This window comes from Argentina silus (assembly GCF_951799395.1).
Source record: "Argentina silus genome assembly, chromosome: 15".
NCBI classification, from domain to species: domain Eukaryota; kingdom Metazoa; phylum Chordata; class Actinopteri; order Argentiniformes; family Argentinidae; genus Argentina; species Argentina silus.
In genome coordinates, this window is record NC_139669.1 from 6937485 (window position 1) to 6963903 (window position 26419).

General features: G+C 44.5%; 2 protein-coding genes across 2 annotated transcripts; both read left to right on the forward strand.

Annotated features, from left to right (window-relative positions):
• Positions 1-278: 278 nt before the first annotated feature.
• Positions 279-5697, forward strand: ccna2 (cyclin A2). Its single transcript, XM_083686542.1, has 8 exons — positions 279-850; positions 1397-1646; positions 1836-1942; positions 2407-2630; positions 3402-3606; positions 4261-4374; positions 4570-4703; positions 4937-5697. Exons 1-8 carry the CDS (start codon positions 626-628, stop codon positions 4986-4988), a joined length of 1311 nt encoding a protein of 436 aa, XP_083542668.1. The 5' UTR covers positions 279-625; the 3' UTR covers positions 4989-5697.
• An 8299-nt stretch (positions 5698-13996) lies between these two features.
• anxa5a (annexin A5a) lies at positions 13997-24987 on the forward strand. Its single transcript, XM_083685683.1, has 13 exons — positions 13997-14030; positions 14270-14314; positions 16595-16679; positions 17856-17950; positions 19611-19724; positions 20767-20857; positions 21552-21631; positions 22120-22170; positions 22984-23077; positions 23244-23339; positions 23539-23597; positions 24059-24181; positions 24480-24987. Exons 2-13 carry the CDS (start codon positions 14312-14314, stop codon positions 24537-24539), a joined length of 951 nt encoding a protein of 316 aa, XP_083541809.1. The 5' UTR covers positions 13997-14030; positions 14270-14311; the 3' UTR covers positions 24540-24987.
• The last annotated feature ends 1432 nt before the right edge of the window (positions 24988-26419 follow it).

The window sequence follows — 26419 nt, forward strand, 5'->3', positions numbered from 1 at the left end:
TAATGCATTTAAAGATCATTATTATTTACACATTACACAATTGACATTTAAATCTCAGATACCGTAATTTAAATAATCAACATTTGAATTTTCATTGTCCTGCCTGTACACTCCGAATTCTCAACGGTCTGCGCCCTGGCCTGAGTCCTCTCGGCTGCCGTAGGGGCGTGATGTCACTTTCGGTGTCGCCTCCGATTGGCCCGTTTCAATAGTCGCGGGCTACTTGAACTGGGAAAAGCAACCTTTCTGCAGGATGGTGATCTGAGGAACAAGGGACTGTAGAGAAGCAGCAGGTCGGTCGTTAGCCAAAGATTTAAATTTCAGTCAAGCAAAATGGCTAATTAAAGTCGGCTTTTCAGGCAGAATAGGAGTCTGCACACACGATAACGAGAGGCTTTTAAATTTGCAGCCCCGGCTGACATTGTTGGCGTTTTAACCCTGATCTCTTTCATTGATTGGGATAGTCAGCCAGCTAACCTAGCCCCGTTTGGTGCTTCTGAGATCTTATGTAAGTTTTTATTGAACGTCACAATTGATGTTTGGCGCTTCTTTACCATTGAATTTGTTTAATTTTGAATTACTTAAGTCCACATTTTGTAGTGACTTGTTTAGCTAGCAGGGCAACATGTCGGAATCAAATCAAGGTGCACAAGGAAGCGCGGTGGATGTTCCACAGGCTGACTACCAAAACCAAGAAAATATGCTGTCTAGATTAAGGGGTACACTCAAAAACCAGGTGGACAACCAGGAAAACCTTGCCCCCAAAGCCGGACAAATAAACAGGACTGTCCTGGGAGCCTTGCAAAACAACCAGCGCAGCAAACCTCAAAATCAGCGCGGCACAAAACAGGTTGGTTATATCAGCTAGCTAGGCTACCTAGCTATAATCAACATGTGCATTTGTCTGATCAACACATTATTCTTGTTTTAAGTGAGGATGCGAAGTGTATTAATAATACCGAGCCATTACTGTTGTAGTTGGTGAATCCATTGATTGCAAGATGTGGCTTAGTTTACTAGGCTAGCTAACTTGTCCATGAGTTACAGCAGTGGAGTTGGTAGCCAGCTGGTTGTCTAAAGCTACACTATTTTAAACTTCATGATGAGTTTATTCCAGCAAAGAGCAGTTTGAGATCTAGGGATGTGTTCGGAATTTAATAACTCACACTTATGATTTGTTTTCAATACAGCAATTTTTTAAATGTCCACTAGGTTCCCTCCCAAGTAGTCCGCCATTTTAAGCTGTCAATCTAAAGAATATGTATGCATAATAGGATGGCCAATTTGCGTTATGATCTGACTCACTTAGACCCCACTTGTTAAAGTAATTATTTAATTAAACATGCAACTGACTTCTCCCATTGTAATCATGGCTAATAAACATTTGTCATTCTAGGGCTCCACATCTCCAGTGCAATCTTGTAAAAATGACGAGTGTGGTAAAAGCTATGCTGAGAAGGTGGCCCCTACCAAGCTGCCAGCCTTCCAGATTCACATGGATGAGCCGGATGGTGCCTGTGCCAAGAAGCAGGTGTCCCTCAAAGCCAAGCCCACGACGGAGACCTCCCCCCTGAAGCTGAACCCCACTGTGATGCGCCTCCGACAGCCCCTAGCCACTATTGACATAGCCATGGATGTCAGCTTTGGTAAGCATTAGGCTGCATTGTTCTAGTTGCACAGTCCGTCTGAAGACCAACTCTTAAACTGTATGTGGCTCCCCCATTGTTAAGCAGGCGTCAGGCAGAAGTAAACAAAGCCTACACCCAGAGATGTGAATAGATTTCAGCGAGACCCTTTGAAACGCATCAAATTCTTTCTTTTTTTTCCTGCCATAGATTCTCCTATGGACATGTCATTGATTGAGGGTGAGGAGAAGCCAGCGAATGTAAATGAGGCCACAGAGTATGCTGGAGAGATCCACACGTACCTGAGGGAAATGGAGGTGAGGGGATGAACCAACTGACCAGTGGTATTTATGTTTCACTAGTCACAAAGGACTGAAACCAGCCTAACTGCTACTGTTGACCTGCAGCAATACGTCTGGACTTGCCCTGTCACTGTCGCACTGTAACTATAAGGGGAGAATCTCAAGCCTTCCCTTCCATTCCTCACACCCTACTCAATATGCTCAGATCTTCATTAGAGAAGTGGAGGGGTTAATAATATAATATGCCCTTTAGCAGTCGCTTTTATCCAAAGCAACTTGCATTGCAGTGAGTGCATACATTTTTCAGTATATGGTCCCTGTGGGAATCGAACCCACAACCTAAATGTTGTTAGTGCCATGCTCTACGGACTGAGCCACAGAGGACCGCTGGGGGGAAACGAGGCATCCCTCCAGGCTATTGTGACGACTCATCGTCTCCTTTCCTCCATCTCTCCTCCTCCCCCTCCCCCCTCAAACAGGTGAAGTACAGACCCAAAGCGGCCTACATGAAAAAGCAGCCGGACATCACCAACAGCATGAGGGCCATCCTGGTGGACTGGCTGGTGGAGGTGGGCGAGGAGTACAAGCTCCAGAACGAGACCCTCTACCTGGCCGTCAACTACATCGACCGCTTCCTCTCCTCCATGTCCGTCCTCAGGGGGAAGCTGCAGCTGGTTGGCACCGCCGCCATGTTGTTGGCATCGTAAGTCACGTGTGTATAGAAAGGCAACAGGATGTGAGTCATAGAACTAACTGACTGATTCTCTATGTTTTCATTGAGTTGCCATAACAACCAAAAAGCAAGGACTGAGGTCACATTGTACGTTTCTTTCAATCTGGACCTCACTACCAGAGGTTTCAATTTAGAGTTCTGCTGGCCACTTTTAGTTCTTTCTTTTTTCATTTACATTTATGGCATTTAGCAGATGCCTTTATCCAAAGCGACTTACAACAAATACATTTGTTTAAGTAAGTGAATCATCTATCCATCAGTCATCATAAGATGGTAATCAATGCTCATCAGGAGAAACTTGTGCAGGGGGCTAGTGGGGGGTGAAGCGGTCTTTAGGGGGGTATATACACATCCTAGAAAGGGATGGCTCATCCCCACAATGAAGGATGTGGCTTACCTTTTAGAATGCATGGCCCATACTGCCTCCATTTTAATTGTTATGCTACTGTGTGGCCATTGTAACATGATCTGTGTCAGAGGGTTTCTTGCCTCAAGTGGCCATAAATCAAAACTGGTGCTGAATTCCACTTAACCTTCTGTGTAGAGCACATAAACCAAGTATATAAGTGTATTCAGTTTCTGCTCTAGACCACTTCAGAGGAGTGTGTTTTGACACTGATTTCCCAGGAGGTAGCGCTCTCCTCTCTTACAGAGGGTGACACAACCCCCATACTCTGCTTTATTCCCCCCCCCCAAAAAAAAAAAACACTCACTCACTCCTTGGCTTCCTTCTCCATGCAGGAAGTTTGAGGAGATCTATCCCCCGGAGGTGTCGGAGTTTGTTTACATCACAGACGACACCTACACCAAGAAGCAAGTGTTGAGGATGGAACACCTGGTGCTGAAGGTTCTGTCCTTTGATCTGGCCTCCCCCACCATCAACCAGTTCCTCACACAGTACTTCCTCCACCAGGCTGTCAGCAGCAAGGTGGAGAGCCTGGCCATGGTGAGACCCTGCATTTATATTTGGATCCAGGGAGGTCGGTTTAGGTAGAAAATCTAACAGAAACATGTTTGATACCAAACCTCATCTGTTCCACACAACAACCCCCCCATTGTCACCCAATTTTCATGTGTGGAACATGAGGTTTGCTATCAAACGGTTTTCTACCTTCACTATCGTCCCCTGATGTTATATCCAGGTCAAATGGCTACATCATATGAAAACGGTTGAAGTGTTTGAGGTTCGAGTGATTTAGCTCTTTCTCTAAGCACTCCTTTCTGGGACTTATGGCTTCCATTGTACCAGGTAAACTAAGTCGAACACAGGTCTAGAATTTGACAAACTATCACCCAGGTTAGCCTCCCCTGGAGCATGGATCTAGTGGAAGTAGAAATCTGAGGATTGCATTTAGCAGACGCCTTTATCCAAAGCGATTTTTTTTTCTTTTTTATTATTAACAGGAGAGAAATTTGTACAGGGGGGTGGTGGGGGTGAGGAGGTCATTAGGAGGGACCGTTAAGGAATGGGCTCCATGTAATGCATGGAGTGAGGAATGGTATCAGACAATTTCTACCTCCCAGCCTCCCTTGCCATGCTCCACCCCTATGTGCAGCAGCACTGTTCTAGTGGTTGTTAACCCTTTCCTCTCCTCTCCAGTGTCTGGGGGAGCTGAGTCTGGTGGAGTCTGACCCCTTCCTGAAGTACCTCCCCTCGCAGACTGCTGCTGCCGCCTTCACGCTGGCCAACCACACCATCACAGGAGGATCATGGGTAAGGAGAGGCTTCTAAACCAAAACCCAAACTGATCTTTAAACAAAGTCTGCAACACCTCAACCGATTAACTCTTTCTTTCTTTTTTTCCTTGAACAAATCAGATTTGCCGTGTCTGAATGATTGAGCAATTGGTCTGTCTTCTGTATGATTTGTTCTGACCAACAATATGGTTGTTTCCCCCCCCTCCTCCAGTCCAAGATCCTTGCGCAAGTGACGGGCTACTCTCTAGAAGACCTTATGCCCTGCATAGAGGACCTTCACCAGACCTACCTCGGTGCCGCTGCCCATCCACAGCAGTCCGTCAGGGAGAAGTACAAGGGCTCCAAGTAGGCCTCATCAAGTCTTTACCTCAGAGGGTGAATAGTGGGTTTGTACCAGGGGAGGCTGGTGGAGGTAGAAATCTGAGGATGGGTTAATTAATGCGTGCCGTGAGGAGTGGCATCAACTGCGTGTTATTCCATGTGTTGTGATGTGAGCCCGTCCTGATTTTTCTACCTGCACCGGCCTCACCTGCTTTATCAATGCATGTTGATTTTAATGTCTTTTTCCTCTCCCCAAGGTACCACGAAGTCTCCCTCATTGAACCTCCAGAGAAGCTTCTCTTCAAGTGATGTTGTTACAGCGCCCCCTGCAGAGAACTGTTGGAATAGGTGTTTTTTCCACACCATTTATTTTTTTACCAAGTTTCCCAAATCGCCAGAATTTCAATAACTGAACCCACCGCCTCCATTTTGGGGGGAGGATGGACAAATTAGTGAGTTGTTGTTGGGTTTTTTAAATGTAAATTTTTATATGTATGATCCTGTAGGATTGTCTTATGCTTGATGAAACCCCCCTGAGCTTTGTAACTTAGTTTAATCAAGCACCGTTTAGCATGTCCCGTTTGTCTGTCATTTATTATGAGACAAACGATTGGTCTTCACCCGCTTCAATGCTGTAAACATGCATCTACACCGTCTGTCAGCATTACCCCCTTCCTACTAATATAGTCACCTGTGAATATTTACTGACGAATCAGTCCCAGACTAACTATGTTTGGGGTTTTCATGACAATTTCCATGTTTTATAAGAGCTCTAGATGTGATTGGTTGTTGATAATCTTATAGCAGCACACCTTTTCTACAGGTTATGGTATTTTGTAAGCCACCGTTTGAGACCAAGTCATTTTCAGAACGAAGTATTTTTGTCTTCTGTCTGCCTTTTTAACTTCCATCACTTGCCCTATTCAAAGGTGACTTGTCTTGCAGTTCACTGGCCAGCAATCAAGGTGTCTTCCGCACTGTGAAATATGGCTCTTGTAAATAAATTCCTTTCTCTCAAGCGTTACTTTCTCATCTTATTTTTTTAAATTGTTTTCATTCTGTGACAATTATGTACAGTTTCAAGTGTTGAGTAATTCACTTGCAGTCTTGTCATCACCTGGTTTAGCCACTAGGCAGCAGCAGAGCTCGGCTCCCCCGCAGGGCTGTTTCTCGATTGTTTGAAACTCAATTCCTTGTGTCCTCTCCTGTCCTCCACTCACTTCCTACTTGGAACACATTGGAGGAGAAGATCTAGGTACAAGTGGAGGAGAGAACAAGAGGAATTCAGTTTCTAACAATTGAAGGGACTGGTGTCTCAGAGTAGGCCTGCTGATCCATGATCAGTTTAGTCTTTTAGATCGTAATGACTAGTCTTATATGGCCAGACAGGACCTGATCCCTGATCAGCACTCCACAGGGCTATACTACAAATCCAGCTATACGTATTCAGGGTTATCCAGAGTTTGTGTTGTAGTATAACCCTCTGCTCCTAGACGCCTTGTGCATTATGGCCCTTGACTAGCCCAGCTCTTAAGACTTAATCGGTTGTCTTGCCAACCAAACGTACAGTTCTGGAGACAAGACAAGAACATGACTGTTCAACCACCTCAATCCCCTGGTCAAGGCTGTTGCCTATGTTTCTACCCATAATACCTCTTTTATTAGCTCTTTTATGTAACAAATGAAACTTTATTTATATGCACGGAATACAAGTACAAGTACAAGGATGCTTACTACAAGCTATCTCTCAACAGTGCAGTGAAATACAAGGATAGGAATAAGATCAAATGTAATAAGAACAGTAATGACGACAATCACTGGTCATAGGGGAGTGCCAATCTGTACTTGTCTCCGTTAATGACTCCACTCACCCCTAGTGGGGAGGTATGTCTTTATATGGTTCAGTACGTTTAGTTGCTTTCGTCGTGAGGGAGTCTTCTAAGATGTCCAAATTACTTGTGGCATGTTTAGGGTTTGAATTGGGTTACGTTTCTATGGTAACCACACACAAGTGATTTATCGCCTTGCATAAACCTTTTTGAGGCTGATGACTGATGAAGTCTGACAAGATGACAAGTCTGACAGCAATAATTTCCCCCTGATTGTGTTTCTTTGTCTTCTATGTAACCTTGAGACACAGATGAAAACAAACTATTACAATGACAAAGGTAGGCGCTGGATATGAAGTTACAGATAATTAATTGCTTGGCCTCAGGTTATGGCTCAGCTGTGAAATAAACTGCAGCTCAGTTACCGTAGTACCGTCAGAATGGCATGTTCAGAAATGTATCTGAGATTTTATGAACCGTTCACAGATTGAGCCTAATCCTTTGCTAAAAAGCATCTTCAAGCATCTTCAATAGAGATTTTCTATTGGAAGTGTGATTAAGTCCACCACTAGGCTTAATCCGCCCCATAGACTACCTAAAGCTATAGACAGCAGTGGAGGCTGGTGGATGTAGAAATCGGAGGACACAGGTTCGATACTTGTTACTCGTCATTCCATTCCATGCATTACAATGAGCCCGTCCTCCGATTTTTCTACCTTCACCAGCCTCCCCTGATAGACAGCCAGGTGTGTTGGGTAGGTCAGCTTCTCTACTCCACCGGTGGCTGCTGGGGATAAATATCTGGCTCTTTTGGTGTTTGAAGATCACCAAAACCACAAGAACCACAAGGTGAGGCTTCTTGTGACGCATTCTATTAAAACTGCCTTGAGAGGAACAGGATACCACACAGACAGGCTAATTCCAAAATATGTTCCAATGCTTTCAAGGCGTCCTTGAACAGAACTAATTCCACAAAGGGCTTTAGATAAACCCAGTCTAGGGCAAATTTAACATGTTTCCATAAAAGCAACAATTCAATTTCATCTTATAATACCTCACATACTGTACTGTCGGTAACGCCCCTGATATGTGTACAAATTTAAACAGACTGAGCCATACATTTAACATGAGATTACCTCTTTTGAAAAATAGTTAATTCATAATCTTGACTATATAGAAAGTCATGTATATATATGTATATGTATATATACATATATATCCACAATATTGCATTCAGTTGTGATTTCCCCCTTACAATGTATGATTCTTTTAATCAAACCGTCAATCTAATGTCAACATTATGTAAATTAAATAACATATTGATGTTTTCTGTTCCCTGCTCTCCTTTGATTTGATTTTCTGCCTGCAAGTGAAGACAGAGGTAGCCAATGGCAATGGCAGTCAGAGGCATTTATACCTCCCTCTCCCTCCCTCTCTCTCTCTCTCTCTCTCTCTCTCTCTCCCTCTCTCTCTCTCTCTCTCTCTCTCCCCCCCTCTCTCTCGCTCTCTCCCTCTCTCTCTCTCTCTCTCTATGAGCGGTGATAAATTGGGAGTCTGGGTATGTACAGGGAGTCTGACAGGAGAAGAGCGAGAGAGAGAAAGAAAAGGGAGAGAACAGAGAGGAAGAGAAAGCCGAGAGCGCAGCAACAGTCAGGTTTTCCCACCATTTCACCAGTCTCTCCTCAGGAGGGCTCACATCTGGTCCAGACTTCACCATGGTAAGCCTCTCCACCTCTCTCGCACTGGATCACCATGACGAAAGACACCCACAGGACACAAGGAATGTCTAAAACATGGATGGAAGAGAACATTGATCCAATAACAACACCCAAACAACCACCATGGATCTATCATTGACACCCGGCACCACAACTACCATCACCACCACCGCCACAGCACCGGCCCAACCCTTGAAGGAGGACTGACCCGCCTTGTCACCCGCCCCCAGGGGATCTACACATCACAGGGCCGACCCGAGCCGAACCGCCCCGGCTTGGATATCTTCCTCTCACATTGTTCTTTTCCAGCACCTTAACAGCAGCTGCGGTGGATGCCTAACCAGGCCAGCCCAGTACAGCCTAACCTGGTTCGGCTCTGTAGTTTGATTAGGGCACCAGAGCCAAAGGTACATCGGATTGGACCTGTGTCTAGGAACCCCCAGAGCCCACCCTTCCAGAGGGGTGTTAGAGGATCTGACCTGCCCCATCCCCATGCCCTCCCCCAGGCGGTTCCTGGTGGCCTCCACCTCCCTGCCCGTGGCCCTGGGCTGGGGCTGGAACCTGAGCCTCTACCTGGGGCTGCTGTTGGTTCTCCTGCTCCTCATGGGGCTCCTGCTCTGGATGCTCCTCAAGCAGCTGAGGAACTCTGTGGGGAACTCGTCCCTGCAGCCCGGGAGGTCTCTCAGAGAACCCTGTCACGGCCAGAGAGGAAGGCAGTGCATGCTGTAGAAGAGAGGCAGGGGTAGGATGGGACATGCCACTGTGGGACATGTCACTGTGCAGCTCTGAAGGCGTGGTACGGTAGACTGTGTGCCTTTCAGCTTGTTGTTATGTGTTGGACTGAGCCTCACAGAAAAGGACCAGGGAAAGACAGTCTTCTCTAGAAATATATTGAACTGTGCCTCATGAGGAAAATATGTTCTTCTCTAGAAGCATGTTAGGCTGTCTCTCACCGTGTGTAGTTGAGTGGGACTGTGGAGCTCTGGACTGTGGAGAGAACTGAATCAATGCCGTATGGGCGTAAACTGAGTGAATGGGAGACTAACGCAGAGATTTGAACTGAAATAACCTGCATTGTCAGAGACTGTGTGACATGGCAATCATTGAGCGTCCTCTGTGTATGTGCTGTGTTTTATTTCTGTGTATGTATTGTACAGATACTTTCTGTGAGAAATCATTAAAAATGCAAGCCTAAAATGTATCATTCTTCAAAATATTTTTACAAAAGGTTTATGTCATGAATAAAATATCCATTCTCTTGACATCTTCACCAGCCAAATTGACTTTATAATGGGAACCTCATTTTGTAAGCAGTTGATCATATTTTCATGAAATATTCATCCCTCTCTGCACATAAAAAGCCTACGTATTAGAGGTAAGAGGTAGATTTCCTCCCGTGTTTTGTGTTTGTAGGATCTCTACAGAATGTGTGTGTGTGTTAATGTGTGTGTGTGTGTGAGTGCACGTGTGTGTGTGTGTGTGTGTGTGTGTGTGTGTGTGTGTGTGTGTGTGTGACTCAACAGCTGATGTCTTTCCTCAAGAACCTCACGAAAACAAACAACAACAACAAACAACATTATAAAATATTCCCGTGTTGCATTGAAAGACATTCATAAACATTCTAGAAAAATAACAACGGTGGTACATTATCTTTAGTCTTGAATTTCTGACATACATGAAGGCTATTGTATAACAACAATTTATTTAATCACATCACATATTCTTTATTATGTATGTTGCTGGTTGTTCCATAGAAACATGTCTCAAAGAAGCTCAAGCTGAAACTTTGACATTAAACTACTTCCCTATATCCTCTCTGGGCATGCGTCTTCTAACTACCGTCCAGATGGGATCAGTTTAACTGCTATTATTTCAGGTTAGCTGACCTAAAGGCAAGCACAAACGACACACACTACGGTCCTCTCATTCACTTCACTCTCAAAAGCTACAAATAATTACAGACGGGGATCAAATGGACCCAATACCCAATGGCCCATACCAGACCCAAACGGGCCCATTCCAGACCCAAACGGGCCCAAACAGACATGTGTGTTTGATACCATTCCTCATTCCATTCCATACATTACAGTGAGTGTGTCTCGGATGTCTGCCTCCACCAGCCCCCCTGCATGTGGCTGCAGGGAGGGAGAGTTCACAGGGTGACTGATGTCCACTGTCATCGCCTGGTCTTGAGGGCTTAATAAACCACTATCTGACCTTTAGCTCTCCTCCCCTCCCCTCCCCTCTCTGTCCCCTCCTCTCCTCCCCTCCTCTCCTCCCCTCCTCTCTCTCCTCTCGACCTCAGGGTGCATGAGGCAATGTTTGCCCAGTAAACACAAACAGCTATGGGGAGAGAGAGAATTAATGGATGAATGAATAGATGGACAGATGGATGCAGGACTGAAGGAGGGAAGGAGGGAAGGAAGGAAGAAGAAAGAAAGGATGGAATGTGAACAGTAAATCAACAAGGATGCATTGACTTGAGAATTGGTACTATTGGAGCAAAGGATAAATGGAATGAACTGGTGAAGGAAGGAAGGAAGGAAGGAAGGAAGGAAGGAAGGAAGGAAGGAAGGGTGTCCATTGATCCGTTGTTATTACTCCCAAGCCTGCAATTTAAACTTGTAGTAAGTTTGAGAAAGAGCACTTGGAGTTCAGAATCATAAAGAAACTGATCCTGTCCCAAGGGACTAAAACACTGACCAAGCAGTACTTTAAGGAAGCCATTTCAATCCAATCAAATCTCATGATCTAATTTTAGAAGCACTCAAAGGGTCCTAAACTGCCTTCGATATCCATGGAAATGTATCCCTAACCATTTCACAAGGCACCTACTCTGAGAATCCCCCATATACATCGTGGGTGTGGGTGGGGAATGGGTCTCGATTTCTGAATTTAATTCATCGCCCATCAATCAGCAGTTGGGAAAGTGAACCGTCTTGAGGGAGGCGGGACTATATCATTCTGTTCCCAGCTGACTGTAAATAAATGTCCCCCTCATCGATTGGTTGTTTGGTTGAGAGAGAGAGAGAGAGAGAGAGAGAGAGAGAGAGAGAGAGAGAGAGAGAGAGAGAGAGAGAGAGAGAGAGAGAGAGAGAAGAGAGAGAGAGAGAGAGAGAGAGAGAGGATAAACTGCTGATGTGGAGGAAAGAAAAGTGAACTCTGTCCGAACTCTGGTTTAACCTCTGCCTCCAGCAACAGGTGTTAATACAGACGGACTGTGCGATTTTCACAAGCGCAGACGATTCAAACCGATGAGAAGGTCTCATACGGCAAGACCAATGCTCCCCGTCCCGCTGTCGTGATGCAAAGTACACTATACCATCAGACCAGACGGTAGCTCTCACCCTCCCCTTCAATGTTTGTTCATTGCCAGGACAACGGCAACAAATGGCGCTGGCCATGAAATAGTAGCCTATTTCATCTGTAGCCAAAGTCTTCTTATGCTCTGAGAAAAAAAAGCCTTAAAAACATAAGGAGAATTTGGACATGATATCCAGGAACGGGCAGCAGAGGTAGATCTATCCTGTTCATACTTATTTCTAAGTATGGTCCCAAACGCAACTTGCGCCTTGCCATTGTTAAACTTTACAGCATCCTGAATTCCCATTGGTTGACTTTCTTATATTTATTTATTTATTTATTTAATGGTGTCCCATAGCACCTATCGCAATGCAGCAGAAAGGAGCCAAGACCCAACATTTCGGACATTTCAAATCGGACGTAATCGCGTCTTTTCTTCATTTCCTTTACTAACTCACACTGTGCGAGTCGAGGCGTTAAGTTCACCACAGACGATCCGCGGTTATAGCCGATATGTTCATTTCATCGTGAGAACTTTTGGCAAACCCGTGGCTGAAACCATTCAGTGTCTTGCCCGGCTTTAGGCAAAACGCATTGCAGGTGGTGATCTGCAGAGCAGCTAACTGGCGTTGTGGCAGTTGGACCCTGTGTATACAGGTGTAGAATGTTTGCACTTTGCTCAATCATCATTGAAGACCAGTGGCTTTGCACCCCCCTCCCCCCCCCTCTCCCCTCCATCTCCTCCCCTCCCCTCTCCATCCCCTCCCCTCCCCTCCCCATCACTCAAACCATTGCCCTATCAGTTATAATTGGTCATGTCTGTAGAAAAACTGAAATCCAAAACAAACAAGACGGGTGAGCATTTACAGAGGCTTTAAGGTGGAAAAACATCAGTTGTGTAGGGTTCTTCCACTGTGTTTGCTGTTGGTATGTATTGGCTCTGTGTAGCTTGTTTGAGGCAGAGTTGGCGTTGCATGTCCTCTGGAAGCTGTGAGCTGAAACTGACAGCTGCGGTAACAGGATACAAGACGATGCTCACACTCGCCTCCCGTCGTCTCACAACATCTCACGTTAATTAAAGGTTGGCTGTGAGCACGGTGCGATTAACAGCGATATGTGAGAAAGATACGATACCCGCTGTGCTCCGACGATCTTAGTCGTATCAAAGATCTCCCCGTATATAAGAGATAGTTCACTGAAGCCTCTCAAGTCTCCACAACACTTAGCTCATCACGATACTGTTCTCAGTGTTGAAGTTCAGATAAACTTGGAAAGGATTGATTGATTTTTTGGGGATAACATATTTTTGTGTAACTATAAAGCTTGAAGCTCTGTATGACGAGTGATGAGATTTTAAAGTATGCTCTGTAGCTTTTGGCTAAATTTGCTCGGTGTGGCTATCAACATTTCATGTGGGAGGGTGAAAAACATTTGTTGAAGTTTGTTATGTTTTGAGACCTAAAACTGCCTGTGAAATATTGATGAAGGCAGGGGAGACTGGTGGAGCCTTCACTCATGAAACATTTTAGAACCAGATCAACGTGGAAGCTGTCTACCGCCTTTCATGACGTCATACATCCATTCAATATGCCTCCACTTTCTCTGAGAAAAAAAACTAATTTAATCCAGCATGTTGATGTTGCTGGTACTTCTCCATCTCCTGATCGAAAGTAAATATCTAACCAAAGAAGACTGTTGATCAGTTGTCTTGGTGAGGTAGCCTACTGTAGGTAAGCTATTCACACCCCACCAGGGGAGGCTAGTTGAGGTTGAAATCGGGGGACAGGCTCATCGTAATGCATGGAACGGAATGAGGAATGGTATCAAACACGTCACCAGCCTCCCCTGCCGTCACATCAACTGACTGCGTGTCGTGTTTGATACCATTCCTCATTCCGCTTCATGCATTACAATGAGCCCGTCCTCCGATTTCTACCTCCCCCAGCCTCCACCTGAGAGAGAGTGCTCCCTGTTAATGAAACACAGCCTCAGATAAACAAGACTGGAACAGGATATTTGGGACGTGGCTTCCGACGTGTCTGATGTCTTCCAACAAATAAAGCCAACAAAAACAAAAGCCCCAATCAGACTACAGTTTCCAGTCTAGGATGCAATAGAAACAGGATGGAAAAAACATCTTTATTCCTTCTCCAACTGTTCAATGTCACAGCAACAGTCTCTCTCATACCAACAGTCAGTTGATGTGACACTGGCGGCTATGATCTCCAAACATTTCGTAAACATGTTTTTCTTTTGTTTACATACATTTTGTAATGCATTAGGTGATGATCCCCCTGTTTGATTGACAGGTGCTGTAATAGGACCTGTGTTTGGACAGGCAGGTACTCTTTTTCACAGTCAACACTGTAGCCGCTCAACACCGCTGCTGCCCTTAGTGGGCGTTTCAAGGTGTGGGGCGGAGGAGTTTTAAAAACTCATATCATCTCCATAGTCTGCTGTATCTGTACTGACACCTCATAGAGGTCAGGAGACACCTGGAGGTAAGAACTACTTTAGCCTTTTCGGGCATCATCCTTCTCCCTCAGTGTTATTTTGTATACTTTGTATTTTAATATTTTATATAACTTAATGGAGACCAGACAGGCAAGAATGAGTGAATATAATATCTAGTGACTTATTAATCGTCTGCTGTCTTCTAAAAAGCTTATCTTCAGGGGTCATGCTTCGCTCATTGTCATAGCCTTCCTATTTGTCAAGCTTAAAACATTATCTTTTTCAGATTTGACAAGTTCTGTTTTGTCCCATCAACGAGTCATACATCATGGTAAGTGAATTTGTCTGTTTGATTATGTAAACTCAAATGACTAATAATGTTAAGTCAAAGCATTGGAATGAGATGTGACGAAATAACTGTAAACATTGGCCTCTGGAAAAGCACACTTTTTCTGTAAGTAAGAATAAAGAACAAAGGAAATGTTGGCTAAATTGTTATTCAATGCAATCATATGAGTCTGGCAAGAAGATCTAGAAAGCTGTATTCATGTTATAACCAGCCTTTTCAAACCACACTGACCATAATATTAACATTACCATAATGAGCATATCATTTTGCAGTTATGAACATCTCATCTCCGCAAAAATTCATTTGAAACCTCAATTCATTCCAATCATCTCTTATGACCATGGACTCATTAGAGCAATATTATAGCCAATACCACTCCTGCTGTGTTTTCAAGTCCTGACTCGAAATTAGAGCAATCAAATTCATTTCTTTGATTAGATTATGTATACCCTGCTCAGCTTTCTTCATAATAATTCCAAGACTGTTTGATAACTTGATGAAAGAAACAGTTGGAGAAGTTGACTTCCCCCATCGATACGGTGGTCTAATTTATGGGGGTATTGTTTTACCGTTGCCGTGGCAACAGCAGTGGACGTGGGGGTCTAGCCAGCCAATAAGACTTCCCATCTGGGATATAGGGTTTCATCAGGTGGGTTTAGGCTTGGATACCCCTGGATAGACAATGTTCACTGCTAGGGCTGGAGCTCAGAATAGCTGGTGGAGGTAGAAATCAGAGGACGGGCTCATTGTAATGCTCCCCATTCCACTAGACTCCCCTGTTATGGGTGTACTCTCAATCAGTCCTCAATCACACTTACACACAAGTATGTGCATTTATACCAATCACTCTGCCTTGGAAACTCTGAACACCGGTCTTCATTTATGGCCGCGGTATCAATCAGGGTGGGTGTGTGTGTCTGACTGATCCACAGTCCCATAGTGGAGCAGTATCCTATAAACCATTGAACAGTGATGCTAAATGCCACCAATGCAAATAAGCCTCTCCCACAGGCCTGATTGTATTGGTTGATGACTGTTTGTCTAACCCTGGTTTATTACTTGTGGGAGCCGTCATAGCACTAGAGAAGAGAACTGTAATTGACTGCACTTTAATGAAGAAGCTAAGATGCTAACCTTAATGTGCATCACTCACAATGAGAGGCTGTTTACTGAATTATCAGCAGTGCGGTAGCTACAACACACAGGGTCTGGTTTGTAATGATATGTCTAACTGTATTGACTGTACTTTCTCTCTTCTCAGAGGTGATTGTGAAATATGTGAATGTGTTTGTATCAGGGGAGGCTGGTGGAGGTAGGAATCGGAGGACGGGCTCATTGTAATGCATGGAATGGAATGAGGAATGGCATCAAACACATTGGAAAGGAATGCATGTCAAAATCATGTGTTTAACACCATTCCTTATTCCATTCCATGCATTACAATGAGCCCGTCCTCCGATTTCTACCTCCACCGGCCTCCCCTGATCCACACCATGATATTGAACTTGAGTCACTCCACAATACCAATGTCTTTTAATGATTAAACATGTGGAAACAATGAACTATTGTGTGCAGATGATATCCTTTGACCAGAAATACTTTACATCCAAGGTCGATGCTTAAGATGTTGACAAGATCCATACTAACACAGGCACAATACTGTACATGACTAACTAGCAACAAACTCAACAATATGGTGGGACTTATCGGATATATCATTCATGTTAGTCTCAAGAGACACGGATGCCCCTGAAAGGTTTCCATATTGAAACATTCTGCAGTGGTATTATCATAGAAAAGCTGTTGAGACAAATTAATGCACGAAAGGAATTAGAGGGCGACAGTTTAGCTGTGGGGAGGGGAAGCTCATTTTCTGTCACGTCTTCACACCTGCATGGAGACGGGGACTGGGGACGAGGCTGAGGGAGGCGTTATTGCTTCTCTCCTCAAATGACATTTTCCCCAGAGACGAAAGCGAGTAGGAGTGAAAGGGAAACTGAACAAGCATTGTGGATCTTCGTGGAAAAGTTTCAGTTTCACAGAGGGGGGAGGGGGAGGGGGAGGGGGGGGGGGGGTAGCAGAGACAGACTGCACAGTCCTGCTTTTGATGCCCAGTGCCCCCTGCAGCAAAACTTATTATCTGGCCAGCAGTTAGACCAGGCTATGCAAGAAACACATGAAATGTAATGTTTATCATTCTTGTTATTTCTTTCTTTCTTTCTTTCTTTCTTTCTTTCTTTCTTTCTTTCTTTCATTCCCCAGGCTTCCAGAGGCAGTGTGAAAGCCTTTGTCAACTTCAATGCTAAACAAGATGCAGACCTCCTGCACAAGGCCATGAAGGGCATAGGTGAGGCAGGCGCACTGTATACCAGGGGAGGCTCGTGGAGGTAGAAATCGGAGGACGCGTTCATTGTAATGCATGGAATGGAATCAGGAATGGTTTTGATACCATTCCTCATTCCGTTCCATGCATTACAATGAGCCTGTCCACCAGCCTCCCCTGCTTTATACAGGACTTTACTTTGCCACAGTAGAACAATCGGCCATATTCCAGAGTACCTTCAGTGGATGTCATTACACTGTATCAGTGAAGAAGCTACAACAATTTGACCTTTGAACTCTCTCTCTCTCTCTCTCTAATGAACTCGCATTCATCAGAGGCACACATAACAACAAATCGTAACCGCAACTTCCTCCATCTGTTATTAGTTTAAACCTATCAGCTCAGGTCTGATGACGCATGTGATGGCGCTCAGAAGGCACAGCGATATATACTCTACTGTAGAGGGAGTAAATGGGAGAGCAATCAAATTATGAAGACCCATCTCTGAATTACAGTTTGACTTATCATTGGATCTCATCTTCGACCCTGTTCTCTGAAGCACATCATTCTATTAACATTCTATTAACTGAGACCTTCTTTATGGTATAATTACCTCAGAATAACGAATCTATATTTCAAATATCGTCTCCCAGAAAATGTTGTGCCTGTGTCTCATCCCTGCTAGTCTTATTAATTGTTTGCATACCCCATCTCTTTTCCCCAGTGAGTATCGATTGTTTGTGACTTCATTATCTTACCTTCTCCCGTGTTGATCTACTGCTTACAAGTATAGCTCATCATTTAGCCAAGATTACATGCATATGGCAACTTCCTCAAATCTTCCTCTCATTCGTTTGCAATTAAGTCCAGCAGATTAACTTTTATTGCAAATAATAAACTCTAGATGGCATCATTTTTGGACAGCTGTGTAGAACAAATGAAGACTACTTTGGAAGTTTGAAACCATCTGTGAAACTTTTTGGGGTGAACTATCCCTTTAAATGTATAAACATCGGCTCACAAGCATCCTGTTTAGATTCCTATGTTCTGTTTACTAACCCAGCCTGAAGTAACAGAGGTGACATTGTCAATTTGAGTTTGCAGAAATAGATTTCCAGAAAGATAAAATCTTTTGTGACTGATTTAATCTTGCCGCTGGCTGTAAGCCAAGTGCTATTTTTAAACCTTGCTTTGACACAGGCACTGACGAGGACACCATCCTGATGCTGCTGACATCACGCAGCAACGATCAACGGAAGCAAATTAAGACGGCATACAAAAAGGCCCACGGAAAGGTGAGACGAGCCAGTTATAGTGAACAGGAAACCGTTGACAGGCGACGCGCTTCGTCTGACTGATGGCTCCGGGTCATCGTGTCAGCCACCTCGTCCCTCAGTGGCAAAACCCTCAGCTGCCAGCTTCTAGTCAGAGTGAAGTCAGCTCTTCCCTAGACACAATACCAACTGTCACAGCTTCTAGTCAGAGTGAAGTCAGCTCTTCCCTAGACACAATACCAACTGTCACAGCTTCTAGTCAGAGTGAAGTCAGCTCTTTCCTGGACACAGTACCCAGCTGTCAGCTTCTACCTCCAGGGTGTAGTTAGTTTTTCCCTAAGCACTGATCTAGGACCAGCCTACCCTTCTAGAACACTAACCTTATTGAACATTAGAGGGGGAAACTGATCCAAGATCAGCTCACTAAGTCTCACTAATCATAGGATCTGACATTACTAGAATCCTATCTTTATTAAACATTAGAGGGGGGAAAAAACCACTTGGAGCACCTTAACCCTCATCCCAGCCCCAATGGCTCCTGTTGTGTGGTTGAATAAAGAGGTAGTCCATAGGTCCAGTTTACTGGCTTTAATAACAACCTATCAGGATACGCGACTCTCTAGCATCAACACAATAGTCTAGTCTGCATGCCCTCTAGGTCTGTCATCTGGTGATGACATAATGAACCATACCACAGCTCTCTTCACAAAGGCTACCAAAGGCCACACTGCCCACCGCTACATGCTTTACTGTGACTGGACGAGGGTAGAGGATTGACACATCCAATGAAGAGGGTAGATAGAGCATTGACACATCCAATTACTTTGTGCAGGGACTGGATGTCCAACTATGAATGTTCATCTGCAGAAGAGTCACAGGTGGGTTAAAGCCAGTAGCTCTGGAGCTGGGAGAGTTGTGTGACTGTGTTGAATAGCACCAGCTCACCACGTCACCGTTCTATTAACTGAGACCGGCTTTATGGCATAATTACCTCAGAATAACAAATCTATATTTCATATATTGTCTCCCAGAAAATGCTGTGCCTGTGTTTCTTCCCTGCTAGTTTTATTAATTGTTTGCAAACTTCATCGCTTTTCCCCAGTGAGTATCGATTTGTGGTGATTTTCTTACCTTCTCCCGTGTTGATCTAGTATAGGTCAGTACAGGCCCTCTTGAGTGTAATGGAATACACAGGAGGTTGGTGGAGGTAGAATTTCATGCATCACATTGAGTCCGTCCTCCGATTTTGGCCTCCTCCAACCTCACTTGATATACACCCACAGATGTACATAAGTCACTGAGTAAGTCACTCTCTCTCTCCTGCCTGTTCAGATTGGCTCCCCGGGATTCCCAAATCTATGATTAACTGCAAATAAAAAAATCTATTTCTTATGCACACTTGAATAATGAGCCTGGTGGTTGGCAAGCTTATCATAATCCAACTGTAAATCTACTTATCAGAGCCCCTTATAACTCTCCCTATGGTACACAGGAGGGTGAGATTAATGTACTCCACAATCAACATTCAGCTCCCTCTCATAAAACACACTTGTGGATATCGATGGCCCATTTAAAGTTCTCTGGTCTTGGATAGTTTAGTAAGAAATAAATGCCCCCTCGTAAACAGCGGACCCATTGTTCCATGGTTGTGATCCTATTGCCTCCCCTCTTTTCCACCCAGGACCTCGTGAGTGCGTTGAAGTCAGAGCTGGGGGGGCTGTTTGAGACCCTCATCGTTGCCCTGATGACCCCCGCCTCTTCATATGATGCGTCTCAGCTCCACAAAGCTCTCAAGGTAAAGGACAGCAGATCTACCTACCCCTCTTCAGATAGAAATATGTTGGGTAGAACACACAGTACATGCTTTTCATGTTGATTCTAGAATAAACTCCACAAAGCTCTCAAGGTAAACAACAGAACAGCAGCTCTACCTCTCTTCAGACAGAAAATACACTGTGTAGGACATACATCCTTTACATGTAGATTGTAGAATTCATAATCGCTGGTAATAGTTATACCCCGAATGTTTGCGCAAGATACTGATCACGAGTGTGAAATGAGTACTGTCATTTCTACTAATCGTTAATGTGATTACGAAGGATGAAGCTCCAGCTCCATCAGCGTACTCTATTTCCTTCTAAAATGTCCTCAACTCTCTTCCAAGTTTCAAGTTTCAAGTTTCAAGTTTATTGTTACGTTTCATACACGAGTGCAGGGAGTAAAATTCTTTGGCTCGGTTCCATCCTGTTTCCATGATGCAGCCCATATACCCTTGATGTAGCCTAGCCCCAGCTGCGTTCAGGCTGGGCGCCCCTTGGTCTTCCATAACACTTATTATTCAGTTTGTCTCATTTATTAATCAACTAATGTATTAGCTTAGCCAAAGCTAATTAGCCTGAACCTTACCTAATGTATTAGCTTAGCCTCCCCGTCGCCAACTCTCTCCACTGTGCTACGTCGCTGCTCCCTAGCTGGCCAGCTGATTGGCTGTGATGTAGATGAGTATTGATTGTGATTGGCCGAGAGATTAATCCACTGTGGTGTGTGCGTGCGTGTGTGTGTGTGTGTGTGTGTGTATGTGTGTGTATGTGGTGTGTATGTGGTTTGTGTGTGTGTATACTGTGTGAGTATTGATTGTGATTGGCCGAGAGATTAATCCACTGTGGTGTGTGCGTGCGTGTGTGTGTGTGTGTGTGTGTGTATGTGTGTGTATGTGGTGTGTATGTGGTGTGTGTGTGTGTGTGTGTGTGTGTGTGTGTGTGTGTGTGTGTGTGTGTGTGTGTGTGTGTGTGTGTGTGTGTGTGTGTGTGTGTGCGTGTGTGTGTGTGTCCCCTCAGGGTGCGGGTACTAATGATGAGGTGCTGATTGAAATCATGGCCTCCAGGACAGGAGACCAGTTCAAAGAAATTGTTAAAGTCTACAAGAAAGGTGAGGCTCCCCACATAGAGGTGGACACAACAGAGACGCTTGGTAGAATGAAGCTGTGTTGAACACATACTGTAGGTTTGTCACACAAACCCGCCTTAACACCTCAAACCACATTTGTCCAACTCAAGTGAATTGGCTGTATTTCCCCTACATCACGCGGATCCTATGTGCTGTCCAGGAGAGGCTGGTGGAGGTAGAAATCGAGTAATGCATGGGATGGAATGAGAAATGGATATCAAACACGTGGGATGGAATGAGGAATGGATATCATACACGTGGGATGGAATGAGGAATGGTATCAAATGCGTGTCTCCGTTCCATGCATTACAATGAGCCCGTCCTCCGATTTCTACCTCCGCCAGCCTCCCCTGGTACCGTCCTACCGTATCCACCTACAACGCCTCTATGTTCCTATGTCTTCTGCCAAGAGACACAGAGAGAGAGAGGCCCAAAAGCACCAGGGGCCAAGGACGTACCGCCCCGGGCCACCTGAGCCTCGACACCGGAGAAGATCTCGCCATCCATTACCCCGCTAATCAAATCCCCCTGTCCTGTCCTGTCCTGTCTCAGACTGTCAACAACAACAGATCGCCACGGAGCACGGCCCATCTGGGTCGATGGCTGCCATTAGAGTCTGTTGTCAGAGATAAGTGTAAGCAATCTTCTACCCTATCGTCTTCTCCCCTTTCATCAGAGTGCGGCGGCAAGCTGGACAAGGATATCAGCGGAGACACCTCTGGTAGCTACCAGAAGCTGCTACTCATCCTCCTGCAGGTAGAGGAAGGAGGGAGGGAGGGAGGGAGGAGAGAGAGGGAGGGAGGGAGGGAGGGAGAGAGAGAGACGGATCTTTCCTTTCTGATAATGAGAGTGGTGTGGGGACGTCATTATAAAGTCATGAGGAGGACATTTAAAGGTGAGGATTGAGCGAGGGAGAATGAGGAAGGGAGGAAGAGGGAGGGAGGAGAGGGAGGAGGGGAGGAAAGGTATACAGTACTCATGGCATGTTCCTCAGGTGTTTTTTGGGGAGGGTAACTTGATCAACATGGGTTGCCAGATTGGGAGACACTTAGCGGAGATGAGGTCCTTGTTGGTTGCCAGATTGAGAGACACTCAGAGAAAATGAGGTCGTAGGTCGCTTCCATCGCTCTCCTACCGTGACATGTTGACCTACTCTTCTTGATTTCTGTTGTTTGGGTGTGTGTGTGTGCGTGTGTGTGCGGGCGTGTGTGTGTGTGTGTGTGTGTGCGTGTGTGTGTGTGTAGGGGAACAGAGAGGAAGGGGTGGATGAAGAGAAGATAGAGAAAGATGCCAAGGTAAGAAGAGGGAGGACGCTCCGTTAAATGTTTATGCTACAGAGCAGACATGACACGACACGACTGGCTCTACACATCTCAAATGTTAACATGTTCAGGATAGGATTGTGGTGTACAATGTGAACACAACCATTGCTCTAGGCCACAAAGGACAGGGAAGGATTAAATGCATCATGAAATGCTCTGATAAATAATCAATATGATAATCTAATGTAATCGATTTACGACATTAAGCTACTTCCCGGAACAGTAAATCCCCGTATTTTACAGAACCATTACTTATCTCTGGGTCGTTTTGATTTTTCTATCAACATTGTAAGGCAGGCCATATTTAATGATTGCACATGCGCCTACAGGTCCCCTCGAGGGTCATATTTGCATTGCTTACTTGGTTGTATAGGTAGTGTATACTCAGCGATAACAGGTGGAGGAAGTTTGAACAGTAGCCTAACATTGACATGCAGATCTTATCACACCTGAGCGACTTGCTAATGATTGTTGCAACAGTCAGTGTACACAGAAACACTGTAAAACAGTCAGATTTAAAACAGACAGATTTATAACAGACAGTGCAGACGTCATAACATTGCACCGTGCTCTGTTGGAAGCTGCTAGCAGGCTCTCTCTCTCACGGTGTGTCAGAGCGCACAGCCGTTCTAAATAAAGCCAAAGCTTGGATCATTTCAAGGAAATATTACCCAGTGTGTGTGATCAGCCGCCAAGTCACTGAAGTGCTATGGTTGTACTCAGCGTGTGTGTGTGTGTGTGTGTGTGTGTGTGTGTGTGTGTGTGTGTGTGTGTGTGTGGTCTCAGGAGCTGTATGCCGCAGGCGAGGGGAAGTTTGGCACAGATGAGGAGAAATTCATCACCATACTGGGCAAGAGGAGCATAGAACACCTTCGAAAAGGTGTGTGTGTGAGTGTGAGTGTGAGTGTGAATGTGTGTGTGTGTGTGTGTGTATGTGAGTGTGTTTATTACATTTTATCAGCTTTATTTTCCTGGCAAAAATGCGTGACAATGGCCAGTCTGCCAGGAACATTGGATTCTCATATGAGTTGTATTGTTGCTTGCAGTGTTTGAGGCCTACAAGAAGCTGTCTGGGTCAGACATAGAGGACAGCATCGAGGGAGAGACGACCGGAAACTTGGAGAACCTTCTCCTGGCTGTTGGTAAGACTCTGGAGAATAATAATTAAGTGTAGTATTTTTAATAGTTTTAATCTGACATGCAAGTTCCAAATGTAATGACAATATTGGGAATTATTCTGTAATGTTGTCATTGATTGTGTTATAGTTAGGCTCTATATGCACTCTTGTAGGACTGAGAGCGTTGATGACTGAACATGTGAACAAGTGTTTCTCTCCACAGTGAAATGTGTTAAGAGCGTCCCAGCCTACTTCGCTAAGAGTCTTCATGGTTCCATGAAGGTATGGTCACAACAACAACAACAACAACAACAACAACAATACTACTACTACTACTAATAATAATAATACATCAGCATAAGTACAATTCCAAACAGAAAGAAAGCAGCAAAATATTTAATAATAATAATTACAGTAATAAAATGATGATGACTCCTTCTACCTTCTGTAATCGCTGTCTCAGTGGAACAAAGTATTTTTTTCAGACAACAATAGATTTCTTTTTTCCCCCAACACTGATAATAACACAACAACAAAAAACAAGACGCACATCAAAGTTAGTACGAACATCAAATCATCACACAGACAGAGATACCTCGCATAGACGGGCGTGCGTCATGTCGACGTCAGCGTAAACCTGAAACGGTTTTGTTAGTCTGAGATGGTTTTGTTAGTCTGAGGTGGTTTTGTTAGTCTGAGGTGGTTTTGTTAGTCTGAGGTGTTTGGTGTTGTTTTGTTGACAGCGTGCGGGCACGGATGACGAGACGCTGATGAGGATCATGGTGTCCAGGAGTGAGGTGGACATGTTGGACATCAGGGCCGTCTTTAAGAAGCAGTACGGGGCTTCTCTCTACACCACCATACAGGTACGGTAGACCAGAGGAGGCTGGTGGAGGTAGAAGTCGGAGGACGAGCTCATTGTAATGCATGGAATGGAATGATGAATGGTATCAAACACGTGTTTGATACCATTCCTCATTCATTTCCATGCATTACGATGAGCCCGTCCTCCAATATCTGCCTCCACCAGCCTCCCCTGAACATGGCAGTCCCTCCTGGAGTGTCACTAATCCATAGGCTTTTTTTTGCCTTTGTGTTTCTATGATACCAGTTATTTGTGTGTTGACTGTTGTTTGTTTGTTTGTTTACTGTGTTTGTTGACAGGAGGACACAGGGGGAGACTATGGAAAGGCTCTGCTGTATCTCTGCGGAGGGAAAGACTAGAACCAGCGCTGTCTGATGATGCGCAACAACAACAGGCGCTGTTTGATGATGCGTGATGCGACTTGTATGACAAACATGTCTCTGATGTCCAGACCTTCAATTAGCTCTTGATTGACTTCAATTAACAGTTGGTTGTATTGGCTGTATTGTATCCTTTACCTTCACTCCACAAGTGTCCTGTATTGTATTAACCTGCTACTGTTGCTCAGTCATGAGCAGATTGGAAGACAACAACTATGTAAACTGAAATCGTCTAATGGATGTGATTTGTTATTTCGAATTTATTTTGCCTCATCTTTAAGGGCTTCCTATTGTAACTTACCAACATTCATGTGCAATTTCTCCTACTGTGACCTGTCTTATACACATGAATGACTTCAGCTCTCAGATCTACACGTCATGTGTGTAATGTAGGTTAGAAGTCCAGTGTTGCTGTTGAATTATTAAACCTGTCATGTCAACTATGTACTCCCGCTCATGAATTACCTACGAGCAACTGATCCTATCCTGAGTGTTTATCAATGAGTCGTGAAACACGATTAGCCATTCACGAACGCATTTAAATATATAAAAGATATTGATAGCCTTAACGATGTACAAGCTGTCCCCGTGACATAGAAAGTCATGTCATAAATGGCCAGGTCGTTAATTCAATTGTTGTGAAATGGCACAGGCCCAAAGCGTGATATTTATATTCTGCCATTAGGTGGCAGAAGAGCACAGTGAATCCATCCATAGGGAATCCAATCAATCACTTCACGGTCCTTGCTATGCTCGATTCCTTTGCAGACACAATCATTGTACCGTGATCTTAGTTCATAACAACACACTATGACAGAGTATTTGCAAGATAATGATAAGTGGGCGACAGCTCGTATTAATGTGTCATCCTGTTTCTAGTTCACTGATGATTAATAGTAGTCCATGAAATTCATTAGCGTTATCTGATCCACACGGTGTTGATGAACGGTAAAACAAAAAAAATAAAACTAATGGGATGTCAATTTGCCACCAAGATATCGTAGGATATACACTCAATGGCCACTTTATTAGGTACACCTTGCTAGTACCGGGTTGGACCCCCTTTTGCCTTCAGAACTGCCTTAATTCTTTGCATAGATTCAACAAGGTGCTGGAAACATTCCTCAGAGATTTTGGTCCATATTGACATGATGGCATCATTGCTGCAGACTTGTCGGCTGCACATCCATGATACGAATCTCCCGTTCCACCACATCCCAAAGGTGCTCCATTGGATTGAGATCTGGTGCCTGTGGAGGCCACTGGAGTACAGTGAACTCATTGTCATGTTCAAGAAACCAGTTTGAAATGATGTGAGCTTTGTGACATGGTGCGTTATCCTACTGGAAGTAGCCATCAGAAGATGGGTACACTGGTCATAAAGGGATGGACATGGTCAGCAACAATACTCAGGTAGGCTGTGGCTTTTAAACTATGCTCAATTGGTACTAAGGGGCCCAAAGTGTGCGTGGCCGGTGAGTGTGTATATATATATATATCTACAAAAGGTTGAATGATTGCACTTGAAGAAAAGAACAGGTGAGTGTTTGGAGTGGGATGTCGGAGTACAGTAACATCCACAGGTCTGGTTCACAGAAACACTGCATAATAACCATTGACCGTGGGTCCCAGACACTCACAGTTTGATACCAGCACACAAAATCATTGAATGATTTCCTTAAGGGAAAATGACCTGAACGTCCTTTCATGTTTTGGCAGGCTCCAGTTAGCTCTCGCTGCGAGGCGCCCCACTGCTAGTTTAGCTTAGCTTAAATTCGGCAACACACAACACAACACATCTCACCTCTCCGACTTACACTACCTAGTCTGGAGTTATACAGTAACACAATTTTGTGGCG